The 26,444-nt window shown below is 42.8% G+C and overlaps 1 protein-coding gene across 4 annotated transcripts in view; it reads right to left on the bottom strand.

The window, feature by feature from the left end:
- BANK1 (B cell scaffold protein with ankyrin repeats 1) overlaps positions 1-25,996 on the bottom strand; it is a 292,299-nt gene extending 266,303 nt beyond the window's left edge. For all 4 annotated transcript variants that reach the window (XM_030564611.1, XM_030564613.1, XM_030564614.1 and 1 more), the window contains exon 1: positions 25,865-25,996. In XM_030564611.1, coding sequence (XP_030420471.1) covers positions 25,865-25,880 — 16 coding nt within the window. In that variant the 5' untranslated portion in view covers positions 25,881-25,996. The remainder of the gene's footprint in view (positions 1-25,864) is intronic.
- Between the last annotated feature and the right edge of the window lie 448 nt (positions 25,997-26,444).

Here is a 26,444-nt window from a genome sequence, read left to right as displayed (position 1 = left end):
CTTGAGCCCTGGGCCTCCCAGCCGCCTCTGCAGCTGGTAGCTCCAGCAGTGATTTAAAGGGCCCACAACCCTCAGCTGCCACTACTTCAGCCAGAGCCCAGAGCCTCTAAAGGCCCTGCCTTAGTGGTTTGAGCATTGGCCTGCTAAACCCAGGGTTGTGAGATCAATCCTTGAGGGGGCCATTTGGGGATTGGTTGCCATTTGAGCAGGGGGTTGGACTAGATGATCTTCTGAGGTCCCTTCCAACCCTAATAATCTATGATTATTCCAGTTGAGGCCATGCTGCTTCCAGTTAAGGCCCTGCCTGCTGCTCAGGACTCTGGAGTACTGGTAAGTCCTTTAAGTTACTTTCACACCTGAGTATGAGTCTTATAACTATAAGCCTCATGGTTAGCGCACTCACTTACGATGCATGACTTCTGGGTTCAAATCCCTCTTCTGCCTGATTTGGAACAGGAATTTGAACTGACATGTCATCTCTCCGGGGAGTGCCCTAACCACTGGACTTTGAGAGAGACCCATCCCAATCTCTCCTGTTAATTACTTATACAAAAAGTGGAATGGTTTAATTAAATATTCATTAGAACAGGTTGATGTCCTAACCACTGGGCTATAAAGTCACTCTCTCTGGCCCAATGAATATTTAAAATGGAAGGACTTCAACAGGAGAGACTGAGATAGACACCTCAAAATATCATCCAGCTCAGTGGGTTAGGACACTCTACACAACTTCCTCCTCCTCCATGTTTTTTGCAAAAAAGGGCTTAGGTGGCTAATGCCAGGGAAGGGTTCATGGTGGGGGCTTGGACCACATCCTTCTCTTTGATGTTTCCTTGTGGCTAGTTTAGGTAGCCCCCGGCTCAGCTTCATGGCTTCTGTAGATCCCATTTGTAAGTGCCTAACTCTTCCAGTGCATTGTATAGGATGCCTGGGTACCTAACTCAGAGTGCAGAAAGTTAGGTGTTGTAGTGCTGAGCTTAAGTCCCTTTGTGGCTCTATCCCCATCTCTAAGATTTGCAGCCTCAATGTCACTTTTGAGTCTTTTCTCTCCTCTTACCCCATCCCTAGTCTTTTGCTAAGTTCAATATCATCACAAGTTGTCCTTGCTTGCTCTCCCTATTACTCAAACCACAAAGTCCACTGCCGGACATTTCCTGCCTTAACTGTTATAACCTTTTCATCTTTCACCTTCCCATTTCTCAAATCTCCCTACAACATTCCACCGAAATGCGTCTTTCCCTTCCCACACCCCAGCCAAACCACTCTTCCCCTGAAACTCTTCTTTAGCTGCCTGTCTTAGTGCATCACATACAAGCTACTCACCCTCTTCAAGACCCTGTATAATTTTGATCTCATTTCTTCCTACTTCCCACCTCACTCCCTGCACTCCTTCCAATCTCTTCACTTTATTACTCCCTTTATCTTTTGCACACCCTCAGTTTCATGTCTGCCTGTCATGCTGCCACCAGCATCTTGAACAGTCCTCCTCTTCCTCCTTCTGTCTTTCCACCCTCAAATCCTGGAGCAGGAAGGGAAGGCAGGTGAAACCCACACATCATGCTGCTCATATTCACAGCTAAGGGTTTACACCCTCTCCATCCCCTGTGCACCCCATAAGACAGGGTGGGGATCAAGAAAGCAGTTAATGCAGGAGCTGGAACCACCAGCTCTGTGGCAGTTATCATCCTCCTACCCACGGAATTCTCACCTGGCCGGTAACAATCAGAACACAGCTCCTTTGTGCTGCGTGGGTAGTGCAAAGGGGCTAAATCTCATACGAGAATCTGACCGATAAAGTTCAAGAGTGTGAGAATGCATACATTTTTATGGGAACTTAGTCATAAAAAATAAATTGCTTTTCTCTCCCACAATTGAGAACATGCCCAAAGAAAATGGCACATATGTATACACAGTGTAAGGCCCCAATCCAGCAATTGACAGCTTCCAGGCAGCCTGCTGTGATCCCACGAAGCCCCATTAATTTAAATGGGGCTGCATGTGGGATTCTGTGATTGGGGCTTAATCACTGAACAGTTAGATTTCCTGTGTGCGGGGAATTGTTAGAAACTGAAAGAATACAGAAATCACAGTACAACAGTGCATTGCTTCCTGCAGAGTGAGATCTCTTAAGTACCTCCAGAAACAAATCCTTCACTTTTCAGCAATAACCTCTACTTACAGCAATTCCTGCTCAAAGCAATTTCTCTTTTCAATTCATTATAAAGTAGGGCCAACTGTGCTGTATTAACCAATGACAACACTACAACAATTCTGAAGAAAAACAAAGACACAATCACTGACACAGAAAATCTACACGGCAGAACTCCCCTAGAAAAAGAACTCGTACTAGTCCAGTCACAACCTCTACTATAATAATCTTATGTCCTCACTGCCATAAAACTTCTTGCCAAATATGTTTTAATTTTTGTCAGAAGCCAATAGAATATCCTCAGGGTAGGCAAGAAGGTTCTGGCTACCTTCTTGCATGATCTTCATCTACTTCTGTACATTGGCTTTGAATCCACCCTTATTTGTTGGTTTCGTCTGTCCTCTTTTAGATGTTCTTAATTTTCACTATCAGCATTTAAAAGGACAGTGAAACGTAATTTATGTTCAGTACATGATATGTCTTTAATGTAGTAGGGAAGATCCTCTGGATTCTAAATATCCTCCACACTCCACTCCCTCATTCAAATGTCCCACTAGCACAGAGGGCGGGGGGAAATCAAACCACTAGTCAGTATCTATGTACAGTACCTCTAATAGTCTAGTATCAGAGGGGTAGCCGTGTTAGTCTGGATCTGTAAAAGCGGCAGAGAGTCCTGTGGCACCTTATAGACTAACAGACGTATTGGAGCATGAGCTTTCATGGGTGAATACCCACTTCGTTGGATGCACGCATGCATCCGACGAAGTGAGTATTCACCCACGAAAGCTCATGCTCCAATACATCAGTTAATCTATAAGTTGCCACAGGACTCTCTAATAGTCTATGCTGTTTCTATTGCCAGTGAAGGATGCACAAGTTAGCTAAACCCTATCCTACAGCTGAGCTCTATTGACATCATTAATGCACAAAGAAGGACGTAAGTGAGACAGGAGTATCTTGTTTACCAGTAAACCAAAGAAAACAAAAACTTAATTTAACAAAATTGCAATGATGAATCTACTGGTCACTTGGAAACCAAGTTAGTTAAACAAGCATTTTGTAAAACTTCTAAACAGTTTTATCAGAAAGCAGACTTTCCTACACAAAAGCCCAAATTAACTAGTGTCCCCGCACAGTCACTTAAGACAGTGGACTCAGGATTCCATCCATATAATAACCTAGATATTATTTTTATTACTGCCCACCAGTCAGCAAACCTCCCGTCCCTCCACCAAAGACCTAATCAATCACAGAATGGTAGGACTGGAAGAGCCTTTGAGAGATCATCTACTCCAGTCCCTTGCACTCATGGCAGGACTAAGTATTGTCTATATCATCCCTGACAGGAGATTCCACAACCTCCCATGGCAATTTATTCCAGTGCTTAACAGCCCTGACTGCTAGGATGTTTTCCCTAATGTTAAATCTAAACCGCCCTTGCTGCAATTTAAACCCATTGCTTCTTGTTCTATCTTGGGAGGTTAACAAGAACAATTTTTCTACCTTCTCCTTGTAACAACCTTCTATATATTTGAAAACTGTTATCATGTCCCTCATCAGTCTTCTCTTCTTCATACTAAACAAATCCAATTTTTTCAATCTTTCCTCATAAATCATGTCTTTTTCAATCTTTAATCATTTTGTTGCTCTTCTCTGTTCTTTCTCCAATTTATCCACATCTTTCCTGAAATGTGGCACCCAGAACAGGACACAGTACTCCAGCTGAAGCCTAATGAGCATGGAGTAGAGCAGAAGAATTAGTTCTTGTGGCCTCCTTACAACACTCCTACTAATACATCCCAAAATGATGTTTGCTGTTTTTGTCTGTAAACTTTATAAGTGTACTCTCTATGCCATTATCTAAATCACTAATGAAGATATTGAACAGAACCGGATCCACAACTGATTCCTATGGGACCCCATTCGATATACCCTTCCAGCTTGACTGTGAACCACTGATAACTACTCTCTGGGAATGGTTTTCCAACCAGTTACACAGCCACCTTAGAGTAGTCCATCTATGTTGTGTTTCCCTAGTTTATTAATGAGAAACTCATGTGAGACAGCATCAAAAGTCTTACTAAAGTCAAGATTGTCATAAACAGATAGTTAAGGGTTAATAAAACAGGAGTACTTCATGTCTCTTTTGCCTGGAAAGGGTTAACAAGTTCAGTGAGCCTGGCTGTCACCTGACCAGAGGACCAATCGGGGGACAGGATACTTTCAAATCTTGAGGGAGGGAAGTTTTTTGTGTGTGCTGTTAGTTTTTGGTTGTTGTTCTCTCTGGCTTCTGAGAATGACCAGACATGCAACCAGGTTTCTCTCCAATCTCTCTGATACAGTCTCTTATATGTCCAGAATAGTAAGTACTAGGTAGATAAGGCGAGTTAGGCTTACGTTTGTTTTCTTTATTTGCAAATGTGTATTTGGCTGGAAGGAGTTCAAATGTGTATTTAGCTAAAAGGATTTTAATTTGTACTTGTATACTTAGGCTGGGAGGGTATTCCCAGTGTCTATAGCGGAAAGACCCTGTAACATATTCCATCTTAAATTTACAAAGATAATTTTTACTGTTTTTCCCTCTTTCATTAAAAGCTTTTCTTGTTTAAGAACCTGATTGGTTTTTTATTCTGGTGTGAGACCCCAGGGGACTGGGTCTGGATCCACCAGGGAATTGGTGGGGAGAAAGGAGGGAAGGGGGAGAGAAAGGTTATTTTCTCTCTGTGTTAGGATTACTTTCTCTCTCAGGGAGAGTCTGGGAGGGGGAGAGAGAAGGAGGGGGGAAGGTGGATTTTCCTCTCTGTTTCAAGATTCAAGGAGTTTAAATCACAGTAATCTTCCAGGGTAACCCAGGGAGGGGAAGCCTGGGAAAGGCAACGATGAGGGAAAGGGTTTACTTTCCTTGTGTTAAGATCCAGAGGGACTAGGTCTTGGGGGTCCCCGGGCAAGGTTTTGGGGGGACCAGAGTGTACCAGGCACTGAAATTACTGGTTAGTGGCAGCACTACAAGTACTAAGCTGGTAATTGAGCTTAGAGGAATTCATGCTGGTACCCCATCTTTTGGACGCTAAGGTTCAGAGTGAGGAATTATACCATGACAAAGATATATCAATCTATTGTTTTCCTCTATCCACAAGACTTGTTATCCAGTCAAAGAAAGCTATTAGGTTGGTTTGACACAATTTGTTCTTGACAAATCCATGCTATTAATTAACACCTTATCTTTTAGGTGTCTGCAAATTGATTGCTTATTGATTTGCTCCATTATCCTTCTGGATACTGAAGTTAAACTGACTGGTCTGTAATTCCTTGGATTGTCCTTATTTTCCTTTTTATAGATGAACACTATGTTTGTCCTCTTCCAGTCCTCTGGAATCTGTTCGGTCTTCTGTGACTTTTTAAAGATAATCGCTAAGGAGGCTCAGATACCTCCTCAGTAAGCTCCTTGAGTATTCTAGGATGTATTTCATCAGGCACTGGTAACTTGAAAACATCTATCTTGCTCTTTGAGTGTGTCAAAAAGCATGTGGACAAGGGTGATGCAGTGGATATAGTATATTTGGACTTTCAGAAAGCCTTTGACAAGGTCCCTCACCAAAGACTCTTAAGCAAACTAAGCAGTCATGGAATAAAAGGGAAAGTTCTCTTATGGATCAGTAACTGGTTAAAGATAGGAAACAAAGGGTAGGAATAAATGGTCAGTTTTCACAATAGAAAGTAGTAAATAGCAGGATCCCCCTAGGATCTGTACTGGGACATACGCTGTTCAGCTTATTCATAAATGATCTGGAAAACAAGATAAACAGCGAGGTGGCAACGGTTTCAGACAATACTAAATTACTCAAAGTAGTAAGTCCAAAATGGTCTGCGAAGAGTTACAAAGGGATCTCACAAAATTGGGTGACTGGGAGACAAAATGGCAGGTGAAATTCAATGTTGGTAAGTGCAAAGTAATGCACATTAGAAAAAATAGCCCCAATGATACATACAAAATGATGGGGTCTAAATTAGCTGTTACCACTCAAGAAAGAGACCATGGAGTCATGGATAGTTCTCTGAAAAGATCTGCTCAGTGAGCAGCAGCAGTCTAAAAAGCTAATAGAATGTTAGTAACCATTAGGAAAGAGAGAGATAATAAAACTGAAAATATCATAATGCTACTAAACAAATCTATGCCACCCACAACCTGAATACTGTGGAACTCGAAAAGGTATATAGAAGGGCAACAAAAATGATAGGGGTATGGAACAGAATAGCTTCCATATGAGGACAGATTAAAAAGACTGGGACTGTTCATCTTAGAAAAGAAACGACTAAGGGGGAGATATAATAGAGGGCAATAAAATAATGAATGTTGTGGAGAAAGTGAATAGAAAAGTGTTACTTGGCCCTTCACATAACACCAGAACAATGGATCATCCAATGAAATTAATAGGCAGCAGGTTTAAAACAAACAAAAGGAAATACTTCTTCACCCAACACACAGTTAACCTATGGAACTCATTGCCAGCGAATGCTGTGAAGGCCAGAACATAAGAACGGCCGTACCGGGTCAGACCAAAGGTCCATCTAGCCCAGTATCTATCTACTGACAGTGGCCAATGCCAGGTGCCCCAGAGGGAGTGAACCTAACAGGCAATGATCAAGTGATCTCTCTCCTGCCATCCATCTCCATCCTCTGAGGAACAGAGGCTAGGGACACCATTCTTTACCCATCCTGGCTAATAGCCATTTATGGACTTAGCCACCATAAATTTATCCAGTTCCCTTTTAAACATTGTTATAGTCCTAGCCTTCACAACCTCCTCAGGTAAGGAGTTCCACAAGTTGACTGTGCGCTGCGTGAAGAAGAACTTCCTTTTATTTGTTTTAAACCTGCTGCCTATTAATTTCATTTGGTGACCCCTAGTTCTTCTATTATGGGGATAAGTAAATAACTTTTCCTTATCGACTTTCTCCACATCACTCATGATTTTATATACCTCTATCATATCCCCCCTTAGTCTCCTCTTTTCCAAGATTAAGAGTCCTAGCCTCTTTAATCTTTCCTCATATGGGACCCTCTCCAAACTCCTAATCATTTTAGTTGCCCTTTCTGAACCTTTTCTAGTGCTAGAATATTTTTTTTGAGGTGAGGAGACTACATCTGTACACAGTATTTGAGATGTGGGCGTACCATGGATTTATATAAGGGCAATAATATATTCTCAGTCTTATTCTCTATCCCCTTTTTAATGATTACTAACATCCTGTTTGCTTTTTTGACCGCTTCTGCACACTGCGTGGACATCTTCAGAGAACTATCCATGATGACTCCAAGATCTTTTTCCTGACTCGTTGTAACTAAATTAGCCCCCATCATATTGTATGTATAGTTGAGGTTATTTTTTCCAATGTGCATTACTTTACATTTATCCACATTAAATTTCATTTGCCATTTTGTTGCCCAATCACTTAGTTTTGTGAGATCTTTTTGAAGTTCTTCACAATCTGCTTTGGTCTTAACTATCTTGAGTAGTTTAGTATCATCTGCAAACTTTGCCACCTCACTGTTTATCCCTTTCTCCAGATCACTTATGAATGAATTGAATAGGATTGGTCCTAGGACTGACCCTTGGGGAAAACCACTAGTAACCCCTCTCCATTCTGAGAATTTACCATTAATTCCTACCCTTTGTTCCCTGTCTTTTAACCAGTTCTCAATCCATGAAAGGACCTTTCCTTTTATCCCATGACAGTTTAATTTACGTAAGAGCCTTTGATTCACAAAAAGAATTAGATACGTTCATGGAGGACAGGTTAATCAATGGCTATTACTAAGGATTAGGTTAGGTCATGGTGATCATGGAAGTCAGGGATTCCATGAATTTCAGAGACTTCAGGGACATTTTCCCGCTTCAGCTCTGGGATGGCAGGGGCACCCAGAGCCATTGGGCCGCTGCTGGGGAAATCAGAGCTGAGTCACTGGGGCGCGGTGGGGGCACCCAGAGCTGTCAGCCACTGTAGAGGGTGCTAGACTCCTCACTCCCTGCAGTAAGTCTTGGGCTCTCTTCCCCTCACACCCTGCAGGGCTCAGGATTCAGTCCTCCACTCTGCCCATTAGGCCCCCACCATTATATATTTATTTTTTTAGTAAAGTCATAGATAGGTTACAAGCTTCAATGAATTTTTGTTTATTGCCTGCGACCTGTCCGTGACTTTTACTAAAAAAAACTGTGACAAAATCTTAATCTTAGTTGTTAGCCAAGATGATCACGGATGCAATCTCATGCTCTGGGTCCCCTAAACCTCTGATTGGACAACAGGGGAAGTATCACTCAATAATTGCCCTGTTCTTTTCATTCCTTCTGAAGTAGTTGACACCAGCCATTGCTGGAAGACAGGATAATGGGCTAGACGGACCACTGTATACCATTCTTATGTTCTTAATCCAGTGATATCATCATACCTCCACCTGTGAAGATCCATTTGCAGGATGTGACCCTGAAAATCTATATGTGATTGCCAAAAAAAATTCTGACTTGGATATTAAAGTAGACTTTTATTCCAGCTAGGTCCTAAACGTCAAGATGTGAAGGAACAGTCTGTGTGGTTGGCTGGCTTTCCAGGAACCTGCCACGGTGACTGGAGATGTAGAGTTTTCAGCTCTCTTCTCTATCACTGTCTCAGGGTTGTCCCTCTGGACATGGTCACTGGAACCAGCAAAAATCACTGGACAACACATTAGTGTCCAAATAACCCTCTTAAAATGTAAACACTTTTTTCTCTAACCCAAAATATTGAGTTGACTAATTCTCAATTTTCCTACGTAGAGAGAAGAACTTTCCGTTTCTCAGTTTAGATTTTCTAAACTTGTATTTTTCTTTGCAGCTGCATACTACTTGACAAGTTGTATTGACATCTTTGCTCTGGTTTTCTCACATTCTACTTCACATATTTTACTTCCCTCTGCTTTCTCTTTCTGACACTTAGCTCTGTCTTGCTTCTTTCTGCTACATTTTAACTGTTGTCCTGTCAACTTTGCTTTTTGCAAACTTCTCTTTTCCTTTCTCTTATCCTTTCTTTTCCTTTTTGGAGAGTTGGAAACCACATAGGAAAACATAATTCATATGTAAATGACAAAGATTATAACCAGACTTTGATTTTCTTTGGGAAGTTTTAGCAAATTATATATATATATATATTATCTCTAGAAATAGTTCAGCTCACTACACCTCTGGTTTGCTTTCCATGCTCCATACTGGGTACGCACCAGTTACAACTAATACCACTAAAATCATATTAATTCTTAATTCACGGAATATGCTCTCAAAACAAAGCTGTATTTTTTAGAGATAGAAAATAATAAGTTTAAACAACTCATGGGATTTATTTAACATACAGAAGCAAAAAAGAAAACATTTTGCACTAAAGTCCACAACCATCAATGGCAAATAACAGAGAGGGGAAAAACAGAAAATATTCTAGGTGCTTCAAGGTACCAAAAAGGCCTGGATAGCTTGTTTATATGCTGTAATAGAATCGCACACTAGAAGAACAGCAGTAGTATATGTTTCTCCTTTTTTAGAAAAGCAGTAAAGTGGACTGCAGAATGCATTGTCCCCAGGATATTGCCTCAGTTCCTTTCCCTGGCACTCTTCTACAAGCTCTTGGAAAGGGACATATCTCTTATTGAATTCACTGACTTTAATGCGAGCTGGAGTAGGCTCTCTGGACAGAATTTTGCCCATATTATATTACTGTTCCTAGGATTTTTCTTGGTTAGATAGCTGCAAGATGATTCTGAATAATACTGAAAAGTATCTCACAGGAGACTTTATTTTTCCATGATGCATGCAGTCTCCCATACATACATATTCAGAAATGTATAGGAATTAAAAGTAAAACAACAAACCCTTCCAGGACTACATTAGATTTTAATCCAGTACCTGCACTCTTTGCAGGGCTGCCCAGAGGATACAGGGGGCATGGGGCAAAGCAATTTCGGGGGCCCCTTCCATAAAAAAAAGTTGCAATACTATAGAATACTATATTTTTGTGGGGGCCTGTAGGGGTTTGGCCAAGGCTCCCCCTCCCAGCTCCAGGGCGGCTGGGAACCAGGCCACCTCACTACTTAGGCCCAGTGAATTGGGGGAATTAGCGGGGCTAGGTGGCAAACAGGCACCAGCTCAGGCCCTGGTGGGCAAACAGTTTAATATTAGCAAGGCCCCGGCAACAAACAGTCAGTGTTTCAGGCCCTCAGGCAGGGGCTGAGCAAACGGTTCAATGGTAGACCCAGGCCCGGGGTCAGGGCAGGCAGCAAACAGTCAGGAACTCAGGCCCTTAGGCAGGGGCTGACCAAACAGTTCAACAGGCCCAGGCCCTAGCTCTGAAGGACCAGTGAGAGGGGGAGACTGCCACCTGCATTTTGGGTGGCGGGGGGACGCAGGCCCTCCCACTCCACTGCATCCCAGCCCAGGGCCCTAGCAGCGGCAGACAACCCGCTGCTGCATCAGCGGGGATCTGGACCGCAACACACTGACGTTGGCTCTGGGTGTGCTGCAGCCAGACTAGGGTCAGCTGCCCCCGGGCTACTTCCTACCTCCCCCTCCACAGGTACCTGTGTCTGGACAGAGTCTTCCAAGGAGTCAAGCACCATGGGCTCCTCTGGGTACGCGGCAAGTGGTAGGCTTGGCAGGTCCTCTGAGTAACTTGCCAGCAGCAGGTTTACCAGCTTCTTCTGGGTCTGGTCGGCATCTGGCCAGTCCTCGGGTCAGCCGCAAGCTGCAGGAGTCTCCCAACCAGGAGCTAGGCCACAGGTGTCCAGCTTCTCTGGCAGCCAAGCCTCTAGTGAGCTCTGGAGTTGGGCTTTTGTACTTCCTGTCCTGTGTCTTGACCTCTCGGGGGCAGGCGCAAGCTCCACTGGCTCTGCCCACTTTGGCATCTGGAGGGGCTCGTCCCCCTCCAGGGTAGCTAGAATCCAAGCCACCTCACTACAGGGTCCCTGTGGGGCCCGGAGCCTGGGGCAAATTGCCCCACTTGCACCCCCTCTGGGCGGCCCTGACTTTTTGTTTAAATACCACCAGAGAGCCAATCCTGTGAGGTATTGATTGTCTGCTCCTCCCACTGAAGTCAATGGCACTGAAAACATTTATGACCTCATAGGTGACACTCTGCATCTCACCGTAGTTGCATATTAAAACAAGCTTCTCATTTCATTTCTCCTTGAATAGCCAGTTAGAAAGATAAAAAGAAAGGTAACATCTTGAGACTATTAGTTCTACTACTTTTTTTTCTTTTTAGTCATATATTTTATTAACTCATTGCCATCATTACAAGATTTTAGCACAATGTAACCAAAGTAGGTCCTCAAGTGGCACTTGTGGAATCCCATTGGTTTTATGAACTTGCACAGTTATAACTGGAACTTAAATAATTCTGTTCATGTGGCATAACAAGGAATAGAATTCACTCACATTCAGTTGAGTTAGATCAGCAGGGATAACAGAAACAGTAAAGTTTATGTTTTCTCCTATAACTAAATTCAACAGCTAAGACTCTTAATGTAGAATAAGAAAGCAACAAGTTTACAGTCAATTTCAGAAAAGAACCCCACTTTAATAATAGTTTTTAAAAGCCTCAGTTCTGCCTAATAAAAATACTACTGTCTGAATTGTTTGTAGACAAGATAGAATAATAAATTCACAGGCCACTCTTTTCACATCTGAGTACCATAAGGTTTGTACATCCATATTATGGCCTCTAAACATTTAGAGGCCTAAATATGGCTTTAGAAACCTAACTAAACTATCCAATTCTGGATTATTAAATGTACAGTAATGTCCCTTCTAGAATGGTGTGAAACTCTGCTTGTGTCTTTGCCTTGACAATTTTCAGAGGCAAAACATAGAGTTTATTCTTGTGAGAATGTGAATTTGGGGAAGTTAAAGTTCAGAAATTTAATCTGTGATAATTATGGGAAAAAACAGTAAAATTCTATTTTAAAAAATCATCTCAAATATTCTCTACAGTTGCTCCTTGGCTCCTGGAAAAAATGATCAGTCTTGTACAAAAAGAGCTGAAAAATCAGGCGTCAATTCATCAATGTTTTGATTTGTGAAATGAGACTTTGGACCACTTTTCATTATTGTGTATTAGATATACAGCTCTTGTCCTCATATTTAGTATTTAAAGGGACTCATAATTTCTTATCACCTTTTTCTATCTGAAAGATAGATCGTAATTTAAATTCAAACATCATACCAACTTTCTGCTCATATAAAAGTTTCTCTAATCAATTGTTGTCTAAAGGCTCTATGTTTCAAACATTATGAATGTGCAGGTCACAAGTCCATAGTAAGGTTGAGTACAGTTCTACTTTCGGGGAGTGGAGGGGGGCATGTGATCTAGAGTATGATTTAGGTATGGCTCGTGTGTGAGATTCACAATAAGGATTATATATATGGGTCACCATGATCAAGGGCCTTCTGGCATGTGGGAGTACAAAATGTATGATATATACAATATATCTGAAAAGCTAAAATATAGGAATATGGAATGCCATTTTAATGAACTATATCACCTTCTCAGATGGTGAAAAATAGGCAAAGAGTCTGTCAATGAAATAGAGTTGTTTTAAGCTCTTGTAGAAGACTAGGTGACAATAATTGGGCAGGACCTCTACAAGAAAATTAAAAATAAATTGACCTGAATGTTTTGCGTTAGCAGGAAAGGGTTTGGTTTCTAAATTGACAAATGTAAAACCAACCTCAAAAGCTTCTGCAGAAAATATTTTTTTCTCCAATTCAATCATTACAGACTAGGTTTGATGCATTCAAGTCCAAATTAGATTTGGCCTCTTCTAAAATTGTTAATCTTGAACAGTGAACAGAATCTCTTGGGGGGAAGAAAACCTTTGGAAGCTTTGGATAAGATTACCGAATTACAAACACAGAATGCTAGTATGAAATCTTTAAGTGGAATTTTGATTAAAGATAGTGGGCCAGATCCTGATTTGGCATTCTGCAATTGACTTCAATAGAGCTATAATGATTTACAGCAGCTGGGAAACTGACCCAGTGCTTCTGTATGCAGGAAACTTGAAGATATGGGAAATTTTCTGAAAGACTATACTAGTAGAATTATTGGGATTCCTGAAAATGTGGGTGGTATTGAGCTTTTTGCATTTTTTTTACTGGATTTGCTAAATTTGAAATCCCATTCCAAGCTAGATTTATTTGTTGTGTATTCTAATTAAATCTTTATTAATTTCTACAGTATCTAGCCCTACTTTTTGTGCTAGAAATTTTATTTTGACTTTCAGATCAATATAGGTGTGTGAATGAGATACAAATTGGGTTTGAATATTAAAACGTAATATTATGATACCCTCCCCAAGTTTCTGGCCTGCACTCCCCAAAATTTAGTTCTCTAGATACAGGTAAAGTCATTTAGGCTCATAAAAATATGGTTTTGGTTCATTTGTGTTGTTTAGGTACATAACGAACATCCACTGAAGTAAATGGGAGTATTCCCACTGACTTCCATGAGCTTTGGATCAAACCTTAAATCATTAGGGTACCATACTTCAGTTCTGTTTTTAGCAGAACTTGGATGGACTAAAGATAGATTTTTTTAAAATTATGTTCAAGTTAACTGCACAGTTGAATAAAAAGTTAAAAGCTCCAATTCAACTAAGTATACGTTCAAGCACTTGGCTAAACTGGGTCCTACATGAGGATGAAAGTGTTCTGGAGAGTTCTATACTACTTGATTATGATTAACTGATTGGGCTTCTTTCCAAGTGCATGTACATACACACATACTCCTGACTGATGTTGCATGTGCTTCGGCCACAGATGAGGATCTGGCCCTGGCTGTTTGGACATTACTGAAAACAACGTTAAAGCCTCGGGGTAGGGGGAACCCTAACACATTGGCTCTCTTCCTATAAAAAACACCATCAGGAGTTACTTCTGGTAATTACACCAAATTGCACAGTACGGCAGGTAAATTTGAATATATCTGTAGAGACTGATCAACAGTGAGTACAGTATTTACCAGATTTAGCACATATTATACATTTTAAAAGGAAAGATAAACAGAACCAGAAGTCAGTATCTGACAGTTCTACTGCATGTATGATATGTTAACTTAATATGTAGTTTCTGTCACTCAAGCATATTATGACTTGTTTAACAAGTGAATAGTTGTGACTGATCTTTGAATTAATACAAACCTCAGTACAATCTTCAGGACGCCACATTTTGTATTGGCTGATAGGAGTAGTATCTGTTTGCTTTTACTGCTCAGTATTGCCTTAGTGTTAAACTAATTGAGTCCTGTACTCTTTTTAGGCTTCTATTTTTAAGGAAGAAACTAATGTTATTTAAAGGTTGGGTCTTTTGGCTTCAGTCCTCAAATAGTTTTCAGCTATTCTTGTTGAACGTGTTGCAGGCATACAATTGTATTTTTTCATCCTTCAACTAACCAAGTGTAAAATGTTTAATGGGTAAATCAAAACAATAATAAGCATACATGATATGAAAACATTATTTATATATATTTCAATTCTATAAAATTTAAGTCCATTGATTCATTTTCTATTTAGCAAAATCTTTAAAAGGTTTGAACATTGACAAAGACATTATCACTTTAAAATTTTAAATATTGATAGGGATGTGATCTATATCCTATAAGAACTCTATTTGTTAACAAATAGTATTTTTCAAACATTTACCTTTGACTAACTAGCAATCAACTTGAGTACTATTACTATTAAATACAGCAGCTAACCTTCCTCCATTCCCTGGAGCACTCAAGCTGAATGCTGTGATATACTGATATTCAGTATTATTTTTGTGGAATTAAACATACAGGTATCCAGCAAGTGGAGCTATCATTACTTATTATTGTGCCTACCACGGTGTTTGCTATGTACTATACACAGAAGTTCACACAGCCCCTGTACCAAGGAACTTAAGGCAATTAACCATAGGCATAAAGTAACATGCGTGTTTGCAGAATCATGGATGTAAACAGACAGATACAAAGAACATGGAAGGGGGAGGGGAGAGGCTCAGTGTTTTCTGCTTTATGTATTTGGGTATAGGAGAGATTGTTAGTGTTCTTGGCTAATGTTAATATTGGTTTGTTTTTTGTTTGCTGGATGGTGTTTCCTTCCTCCAAAGTTATGAGAAACTGGTTTTGTTTAATAGAATCAGTTCAAGAAAATTTGTTTCTCTTTGTGGAGCCATTTGATCAGATCCTCTGTGAGCAAGAGCAAAGACTCAATATGCAACTTTCTCTCTCTCTCTCTTTGCACATCCCTCCCCAAACTCCTATGCTACATTTGGAAGTGGTGGAGCCAGTTCCATGAAAGACAAAGGGAATAATAATAGTAAATGTGTCCGGGAACTAAGGAGTGAGCTGGGGATAGAGCAGCTAGAGTTTTTCTGATAAACCGAAGGAAGTTGGGAAGCTGTGAATCAATCCAGACAGACTTGTGATAAAGGGAAAACATCCCGATTCCTCAGTAGAAGCAATTTATTGTCACCACAGGATTCTCAATCAGCATGAAGTAGCTTATGTATCAAAACATTCAGCACTGAGGTGTAAGCAGTAAATTTCATATGATCGTCAGTCTGGATCTGCAGATTTGGCACAATTGTTTAAGTAAGAAAAAAAGTTACAGATTCCACAGTCCCTAACCCCTTTTCTTTGTGAGCATTCACACAATGTGCCCCCACCAGTACACAGAATACGTTAAATGCTACTATGTGTTTAAAATATAGACAAATCATCAATGAGCTGAGTTTTTGTGAGGTTTTCCTGGTTTGTTTTCTTTATTTTTAAAGTACCATTTACCAACAAATTTCAAGTATTAATGTCTGGGTCTTTATTTGCCACAAACTATAAGCTCAGCTGTAAAGTTAAGCTTCATACCACAGCAGGAAGCAGCGTTAAGACATAAACACCCTTAAGACACAAACACCCAGTTAGAGACCCCAGAGGCAGTAGTCCTGAAGCAAATACACTCCTTCCATGAGCCCAGCCTAGAGGTGATTAGTCACGGCATCACCACTGGAGAAGTACAGTGAAGCTCCCTCACAAAGCCACCTCCACTGTAGCCTCATGCCTTCACACGGGCATGTTGTAGGCACTCCCTAAGGGATCACAATCATGGCCACTGTGTCAGGATTCTGCACAGAAATTCAAGGAGTGGTAAGACCCCTGAATGATTTTTACAACATATGTTTGTACTCTAATTATTATCTGTAAGAAATATGGTCTCCTGATTAAGGCGCTGCACTGGAATTCTGGGTCCTCTTCCTAGCTGTCACGTGCTTCCTGTGTGATCTTGGACAAATCATTTAGGTAAGGATGTCATTTCTTTTTTTAAACCAGCACAGTCATAGTTTATTGCATAGTGTTATACTATCCTGATAACTATTTTCTCAGGATGCCGAAAATGTTTCAATTTTTCATTTAACCAATTAAAACATTTGGGAGGGGGTTACATATACTTACATAATGTTTGTTCAGGACAATTTGTTATACTAGTATTAGTTGTTCTGTGCACTCTCATTACACAGCAAGCACACATTTCATGCCTACACGAACATTAACACATTTTCAACATTTCAAAATGTGGGAGAGTTAGGGGCTCTCCTGAGTCCCCACCAGATCCTACTTCAAGTTGTTTATAATGTCCCCCTCCGAGTTCATAGCATATGAGGGGTTTTCTAAGCAAGACAAACTAAACAAAAGGTCCTTTTCTCTCTCTTTCCATTATAGGAGATGGGAATCTGAATGAAAGAAAAGAAAGGCAAAGGTGGCAGTCTTTAAGGAGTCAGCCCTTTGGACTTGTGCCCATATTTATTTATTTATTTTAAATAAAAGGTCAACTTAAACTTGAAATCCAAAGTGGCCACTTATTGTCGCTCCTCCCTCTCCCTCCCCCTTTTTTTTAATCCACTTCGGACTCTGATTTTTAGAAGGATCCACAAATCCATTTGAAGTCAATGGGGGCAATGGTTGGTTAAAACGTCTGAAGATTGGGCCCAGGGTGTCCAGGGCTAGGTACACAGACACACAGTCACACAGAACAAGTTGACACTTGAAAAATTTGACCTTAATCTCTGGACCAGATTTTCAAAATAGCTCAGCAGATATGGTGTACTAAGCATTTTTTGAAAATCTGTCCATTTCATTTAAGTACCTATCCAGTTTCTTTCTGTTTGTGAGGTGCAGACATACTATTATTAAGAGAGTGTTAAAAAGCAAATAACTGTTTAATAGGCTTTATTTTTTAAACTATACTAAAGATTAAAACATACCATGTAAGAGAAAATTCAGAGTATTGATTACTTTAGTATTACAGTGCTATGAATCCAAACTTGTATTGAGTGCTAATATTATATGTAATTATTGAATGACAAAAGTAGTACAATTATTGTGTACTTACCTTTCACACAGATTATATTCAGCAGATAACTATGTAATTGCTCTTACGGATGCTCTGAGTTATTTTATCATTAAAGTTATTTCTTAGCACTGCTAAAATACAGTTTATACAATTTGGTTCCTTGATAGTATTCATTACATGGCGAAACATAAGAAGTCAGTATTTGGTGTTTGGCCATATAATGAAAATGACTGTTCATCACACTCCAACTTTTAATAAGGAGAGAATCAAAGCCACAAATTCTTGCTATTAATAAGTACTTGTATAAAGTTTCAAGTCAGTTACAGCTGCTAACCATGTAATCTAAGAGCAAAAAGGGTGCTTTCCAAACTCAGCTATGCAATTGCAAATACTCACATACCAAAACATATCCATATTATATATAGTATGTCTTTGATTTTTTTTAAGATTATACAGTCTCAGAAAATTTGCAGAACTACATAACTATGACTTTTTGAAAAAAAAATCTAAAATTAGCTTGCTTTAAATATCAGAACCAATGGAAGTGTGACTTTATGAAGAATTAGAGAGCTTTGTTTCATTTCTAAATAGGGAGGTATCAGATGATAAATAAGGATCCATATTGTCTTAGGAAATAAAATGAATCTGTATTTGACTTTCAGACCTTGTATTTATTGTTCCTTTCTTAACTGCATGGCTATTTGGAATATTTCAAATGTGGATTTGTTTTCAAAATGCTTAAATACTTAAGATGTCATTTAAAATCTGTTACTACTTTTACATTAAACAGATTATCTAGTCATATAATCAGAATTGAATGGGTCCCCTATACAGATATAAATTCTGACCTCGTACTGCCTACTGTAGCACTATGTTCAAGTGTTCTAAACTTTGATTGGTTTTTTACTACACGTGTAAAAATAGAGGAGTATGTAAGCTTACCAGGTACTCAAGAGACCAGCACTAAGAGAAACAGAGACAGGAGAGTAGAAGAACTGTGTTTATATTGTGATTCCCATCCCCCTGGACACAGATGCTCCTCCTTTTAGAAATTGAGACTGTTGCCCTTTCTTTTGCCTGTACTGCGGCTTCAGTGGCATAATTTTTCAGTGCCAATGAAACACATATGTGTGTAATCTACTGCTTATTTTAAACTTCAGTGAGCATATGAGATGACCACGCACCCAGAGACAGGAGAGAGGAATAAAAGTTCAGAAAAGGAAAGGAAACTGCTTTCGGTAAGTTCAGTTCTGATAGAACTCTTACTTTTTTCATCTGCAAGTTACAAAGAAAAATCATTATGGGAGGGCAGATTTTCAGCAATGATTTTCAAATATCTCTGAAAATATCCCCCCTATGTTTCTGCTCAAAGTTTATGATGCCAATATGTGCAAACCGATGCATTCAAAAATCATAAATCAAGATTTTCAAAATTGTAAGACTGGCTTTAAAACACAACGGATTTTTCAAAATAATAAAATCTGGGTTCTTTTTATTTGCCTTCTAATACTTAAGCCTTTAGGATTCACATTTTCAAGTTTTTGTCCACAAACCATTGAGGCTGGAACTTACTGTTTTCTGACAAAAGCTGGGATTTTCACTTAAACCAAATGACTCCAGAAACTAGGACTTTAAGAGAAACCCCAAATATTACAAGACTTATGAAAAAATTGCAAGAATAGAAAACACTGTGATTCATCTTCAGCTCAGACCTCTCGCTAGGTCAGAGGTGGGCAAACTTTCAGCCCAAGGGCCACATCTGGGTATGGAAATTGTATTGTGGGCCATGAATGCTCATGAAATTGGGGGTTGGAGTGCGGGAGGGGGTGAGGGCTCTGCTGGGGGAGCAGGATCTGGGGTGGTGCCAGAAATGAGTTCAGGATGTGGGAGGGGGCTCTGGGCTGGGACAGGGGGTTGGGGTGTAGGAAGGTGAGGGCTCTGAGATGTAGCTGGGGATGAGGGATTGGTGATGCAGGAGGGTGCTCCGGGCTGGGACCAAGGGGTTCGGAGGGCAGGAGGGGGATCAGGACTGAGACTGGGGGTTGGGGTATGGGAGGGGTCAGGAGTGCAGGCTGTGGGCAGCACTTACCTCAAGCTGCTCCCGGAAACAGTGGCACGTCCTCCCCTCCGGCTCCTACATGGAGGTGCAGCCAGGCAGCTCTGCATGCTGCCCCATCTGCAGGTGCTGCCCCTACAGCTCCCATTGGCTCTGGTTCCCAGCCAATGGGAGCTGTGGGGATGGCACTTAGGGTGGGGGCAGGGTGCGGAGCCCCCTGGCTGCCCCTACACATTAGAGCCAAAGCAGGGACATGCTGCTGTTTCTGGGAGCTGTGCAGATCCATGGCACACGCAGAGTGGGGCAAGCCCCCAACCCCGCTCCCTAGCTGGAGCAGGACAAGCCCCAGACCTCACTCCCCGGCAGGAGTTCAAGGGCTGGATTAAAACATATGAAGGGCCGGATGCAGGGCCGGTGCAAGGATGTTTCGCGCCCTAGGAGAAACTTCCACCTTACGCCCCCCCCCCGCACCCCTGCCCTGAGGCGCCCCCCGCAACGGCTTGCCCCCCTCTGCCCTGAGGCAGCTCCCCGCCCCCCACCCTTCTCCCTGAGGCACCCCCTTGTCCCAGCTCACCCCTGCTCCGTGCACGAGCACAAGCACCCCAAGCATGCCGTCGCTGCTTCACTTCTCCCGCCTCCCAGGCTTGTGGTGCCAATCAGCTTAGGTGCCGCAAGCCTGGGAGGGAGAAGAATTGAAGAGGCCATGGCATGCTCGAGGAGGTGGTGGAGCAGGGGTGAGCTGGGGCGGGGAGTTCCCCTGCATGCTGCCCCTCCCCCCTTACTTGCTGCAGGAGCCCTCCCCATGCTCCCCTGCCCCAGTTCCCTCCGCCTAAATGCCGGCAGCCACCGAGGCGGCCGAAGATCTGGCCACCGCGGTCGCTGCTGAAGAAAATGGCACCCCCAAAAGCCAGCGCCCTAGGCGACCGCCTAGGTCGCCTAAATGGTTGCACTGGCCCTGGCCGGATGTAGCCCCCAGGCCATAGTTTGCCCACCCCTGCGCTAGGTCCTCACATCCAGGCTATGTCTTAATTGTGCCAATTCTTTCTGCATCACATCTAACATACAGCTTTTCCAAATCAGCCACACAGCTAAAACTCACATCCAAGCTTTCATTATCTCACATCTTCATTACTGCTACATTCTTCTCTCTGGCCTTGAGAAATGCAAGCTTGCCCTGCTCATAGCCATTCCGAATACTGCTGCAAAGATAATTTTCCTAGTCCATAGCCTTGACAATGTCATCCCTCTCACTGAAACCCTCCACTGACTCCCCCTTCTCTATTGCATAAAACATATGCTGCTTGTATTTATTTTTAAGGCCCTTCATAGTCAATCCCCACCCTACCTATTGTCTTTCATTCCTATCAAGCTGTTAATACTCGCCTGAGAATTACCCATGATGCCAGCCTTTAATGTCAGTTTTGTGCAGAAAAAAGATGTGGTCCTTTATACTTTAGGTCATCGGGATGTTATTTTAATGTTTAATGGAAAATGTTTTCCTTTCCATGACCATGCTGAATGTTTTTTAAAAAGGGAAGTTAAGTTTCCAGCCAGTACGGGTGGATTGAAGACACTGGCAACTGGATAGCATCTTGGATGGAGATGAAATGGTCAACCTCGACCTTTAAGAATGGGGCTTGGAATAATTAGATTTCAATCTTTAAATCTCAGTAATACTAGATTTTTCCTTTCATCCTAAAAAACTATCAAAATGTTTTCATCATTAATGAGCAAAATGTATAGAAAGGGCATTTTTAATACACAAAAAACCATTTTTTGTCTAACACAATTGCATGCATGTGTGAATGCACACCACAGGATCTTGCCAAAAAATTAGTATTTCTTTATACTCAAATAAATATTGAGAAGATATTATTAAATATGATTCTCACATACTGTGATATTATTTCTAAATCTTCTCTAAAGCTCACTCTTTACATAATATATTTTGAATTAAATCAAGGGCTGAGGATTATTTATTTCCTATTAATACAAACATTTAAATTAATTTAAAAAATTTAAAATACTGGATATATATTGCTGTTTTCTCTGATTCATGAAATATAAAAATCAAATGTTTCCAAGCCTAGTCATTGGCTAGATTCCCCTGTAGGGTTAAAACATTCAATTCAAACACAATCAATTTTAATGACTTATTTCTGTCAAGTGGGAGACAAGAAGTGCACTTTATATAAATAAAGAATACATGATGGCTAATCTCTGTTATGACATTTATCTTCATGAATGTGGAGAAGAGTTATAACTCCAGTATGGCATCATCATTAGTGGATTATCCCACAAGTGAAGACAGATGTCATAAAAGATCTGCCATTCATAGGGGTGAAAGTAACTCCAGACACTTACTGGTATGGCGCCAGGGCCAGCTCTGGCCCCTGGAAGGGGTGGGACCTTGGGCGGAAGGGGTGGGGTGGGAGGGTCAGCATCCCCCAGCCAGCCCTTCCAGGCCTCCTGGCCCACGCCGTCCAGGGCTCCAGTGGCAATTTAAAGAGCCTGGGGCTCCAGAGAGCCCAGGGCCCTTTTAAATCGCTGGCCCCAGGGCAGCTGCTCCCTTTGCCCCTCAGCCTGTCGGCAGTCAAGAGGGAGAAAAAGGGGCATGGACATTAAAGCACTGCAGGGTCTTTTGCCAAGGCAGCACTTTAACGTTGCTGCTTCCCTCCCTCCCCCATGGGTGGTCCTGCCGGTAGGGCTGCCGATGGAGAGAGTGGGCACAGCAATGTTAAAGCACTGCCACGGCAAAGGACCATCCTTAAAGTGCTGCCATGTCAGCGGTTTAACATCCCTGCCCCTTTTGCTTCCCCTGTCAGCGGCCATGCCGGTACAGACCCTTCCAGCAGGGCTGCCGACGGGGGAGGCAAAAGGGGCAGGGACATTAAAGCACTGCAGCGGCACCACTTTAATGTGGGCTGCGTATGGGCCGGTGCGAGTTCTTACTGATATGCTGTACCGGCCTGTACTGGCTCACTTTCACCCCGGCCATTCATGAATGCTTTATCTACGGTTGGTACAGTATGTTTAGTGAAATTTGCATAAAGAAGTCTGTCAGAGATCGCTATCGACTGGTAGATCCTCTAGGATCAACAGGTCAATCGCAATCGACCAGTTGATGACCACTGCAGTACAGTATTTGCTGCCCTTTTTTTTTCTTTTTGGTCTCCACTTACTTCTAGTTCCACCTGGTATCTGGTTGATCAGTAAGGCCGTAACTCTGATGTTCGTATCTTTGAGGTTCTGTTGTACCTCATAAGGGGGTTGTGGGTATCAGTTAGTGTATTGAACATAGAAAGTGCTATAAAATCCTAAAAACACTGGGGAAAAAGAAAATAAAAAGTCCTGGGTGTCTCATGCAGAGTGAGTCCCCCATCATGTTGGCACTGAAAATAGTGACACTTTTACAAATTCTGGCCTTCATATCTATTTTCTCATAAGTAAGATAATGGTAAAAATACTTTTCTGTCTCCTAGAGTTGTGAAAATAGATCCCTGCCTTTGCCACAGACTTACTATGTGATATCAAGCAAGTCATTTAAACCCAATTTCTGGCAGGTGGTCACTAATTGTGTGTTTCTCATTTTCTGGGTGCTCAATTTAAAACACTTGGGGCCTCATTTTCAGAAGTGAAGCTGAACACTCAGCTCCACCTGAAGTCAATGGGAGCTGTAAATACTCAGTACCTTCCTCGGTAAAGCAGTGCGGTCAAGGTTGGGAGTCCAGGGGTCCTAAATTCTAATCCTGGATCTGACCCTGATTTACTATGTTCTTTGTGTCAGTTTCCCCTTCTGTAAAATGGAAATAATAATACTCTTCTATCAAGGGAGTTTGGGAGAAAAATGCATTAATTTTTGTAAGGCACTTGGATGCCATGGCAATGTACTCCATAAAAAAGACCATGAAAAAATGAATAATTCTGTATTCAGTATGCAGGGTTTGGATGGTGTGCAGAAAATAAGGCTGAAGATCACACATTGAATTATGAAGATAAATACTGAACTAGCTGCCTTGATCACTGAACACAGTCCATCCTGTGTATTGAATGAGATGGAAAAAATAGCATGTGATCATCTAATTAAAAAGTATGTGACAATCCACATTCCAAAGGACCAGAATTTAAATTGCCCATTCTACCTTAATTCTAGCCTTTCCTAACTTTCAAGCGCTTGACTTTGCAACCTTAAATAACTTTTTTGATGTATTTTTTGGTATGTAATGATACATAGGTTTAAAGTTGAACCAACATATGATTGATGGATATTTGGGGGGGGGGGCAGTTATATAAAACTATAGGTGCGGCTTGTGGTGCTAAACACTTATGAATAATAATGGTAGTCCTCTTCAGTAAAGTGATCAGTAAAATGTAGTTTGTCATATAAAACACTCAGATAAATGGCACTAACAAATTAAAATGTCCAAAACAAAATATATAAAATATTCATGGGAATCAAGTGAAATACAAGGTAAAGTCTACCAAACACCCCCAGCCCCACCCCTTCCCCAAGGTCCCACCCCCTGCCCCATACCTTCCCTGAGGTCCCGCCCCTTGCTCCCTACATTCTCCCTCCCTCAGTGGCTTGCTCTCCCCCACCAGCTGAGGGTGCGGGCTTTGGGGTGGAAGTGGGGATGAGGGGTTTGGGATGCAAGATGGGGCTCCAGGCTAGATGGTGGGGCCGAGGGATTTGGAATATGGGAAAGGGCTGCAGGTTGAGGCAGGGGGCTAGGATGTGGGCTCTGGGCTGGGGATGAGGGGTTTGGGTGCAGGAGGGGGCTCTGGGTTTGGGGGGCTCAGGACTAGGGCAGGGATGGGGGCTCAGGGTTGGGGCATGTGCTTACCTCGGACAGCTCCCAGTCAGCAGCGCAGCGGGGCTAAGGCAGGCTCCCTGCCTGTCCTAGCTCCACCCTGTGTCCCAGAAGCGGCCTGCAGGTCCAGCTTCTAGCTTGGGGTGGGGGGCAGGAGGCTCCGTGTGCTGCTCTTGCCCTCAGGCACCACCACCCCCAGCTCCCACTGGCTGCAGTTCCTGACCAGCAGGAGTGCAGAGCCGGTGCTCGGGGTGGGGGCAGTGCACAAAGCCCTGTGGACTTCCCACCTAGGAGCCAAACCTGCCGTTGGCCGATTCCATGGCGCAGCACAGGGCCAGAATAGGTAGGGACTAGCCTGCCTTACACCCTTAGCATCACCAACCAGACTTTTAACAGCCTGGTCGGCGGTGATGACTGGAGCCGCCAGGGTCCCTTTTTTGATGGGGCATTCTGGTTAAAAACTGGACGCCTGGCAACCCTATCCAGTTTTTGTGGGCATTAGATCTTGTTTTTCATTTCAATACAACCTGAAGAAAAGCTCTGTGTAGCTTGAAAGCTTGTCTTTTACCAGCAGAAGTTGGTGCAAAAAAAGATATTATCTCACCCGCTTTGCCTAAAAGTGGTTGTACTTAACTAGATATGATGTTAGGCGCTCAAATGGGAGGGGTTGTATATTTCGAAGCCATAAGTCTACAATTATATTTCACTAAAGAAATCCTAGGTTATAATCACACTATTGTTCACCATTTAACAACGCATACACTAGTTGCATTCATTTTGTTTAGGGAAACAACTTACTCTTTTATAAATAAGCAATGGTCCCTACAGATAAGCCACTCCTCTATGCAAGAACTCTTTTCCAAAAGTCTTCTACTACAAATCCCGTTTAAAATAAGAAAAAAAAAGTTGTCTAACATTTTCAGTCCTACATCAGACACTTTGCAAAATAAAAATGTAGGCTTTCCTCTACCCATCCTTTCCTTCAGGAAGCAAAGTAAGAGATCCCCAGTGACGCACATTTTCACTCTGTTTGTAGCATCACACCCAGCCCCGCAATATTTGATAGGTTGGGTCATACTCTTTAGTTTCCATTAGCAGGTCTGGGGGTTCATAATTGTGTAACTTTAGTGAATAGCAAGAGGCGGGGGGGAGGGGAGCATGAAAACAAGTGTCTCCCCTTCGTTGTTCACCAGACCAAAAGGGCACAGTCAGGTGGGATACAGCCTGAGCTGGGGGACTCCAAGAAGAGCCGGAGCAGCACCCCCAGTTCCAGCACCTTCGTTCCCTCCCTCCCCCTCTTCTCTCGGGCTGCTGTGGGGGCAGGGAAGGACGGACACCCCCCCCCCCGCCCCGGGGAAGACAAACTGGGTGGCGGGGGAAGGAAGAGCCCACGGCGTTTTGCAGCTCCCACCCCATCCCGGCAGCAGCCCCGACGGACCCACCTGAGGGGCTCGTCATCGTCCCCCGGCTGGGCGCGGCCCGTTGCCTCCCTTTCCGCCGGGCAGGTGGAGCCCGGGGGCGAGCGCAGCCGGCAGGGTCGCTCCTTCCCTAGCCACCGCCACCGCGGAGCCTACAGCTGCTGCCGCCAGGTCCGGAAGCGCCGACCTGCCGCTGCAGCCCCCGCCCGGCCCCTCCCTGGCGCGGGTCCCGCTCCTTCCTTTGGGGGAACTTCGGCTCCTGCTCTCGCTGCAGAAGTGAAACTGCCCCCCCCCCCGCGCCGCCCAAGCCAGGACACGGGCCCTGCTTCCTCCTGTCGAGCTGAGGAGACGGCGCCCTTCCTAGGGCCATGCGCCCCGCTCGCCTTCCCTGCCGGGGGCAAGGGGAGAGGGTGAGGCCGGGGCACGCTGGCCTCCTCCTAAAACAAAGGCGACTTCCTTTTAGCATCGCCTTCATCAGCCGAAGTGCTCTGCAGCCTGGCCGCCCCCGCCAAAGGGATGCTGCACCGGTTTTTGCAACGGGTCCTGCTTTCCTTCCATCACACACCAGGGCTCCCATTCAGCTTAACGGGTAGCTTGTGACACG

Source organism: Gopherus evgoodei, chromosome 5, assembly GCF_007399415.2.
Source record: "Gopherus evgoodei ecotype Sinaloan lineage chromosome 5, rGopEvg1_v1.p, whole genome shotgun sequence".
Classification (NCBI taxonomy): domain Eukaryota; kingdom Metazoa; phylum Chordata; order Testudines; family Testudinidae; genus Gopherus; species Gopherus evgoodei.
The sequence above is the reverse complement of the archived record's forward strand: the minus strand, read 5'-3'. Positions and strand labels throughout refer to the sequence as shown.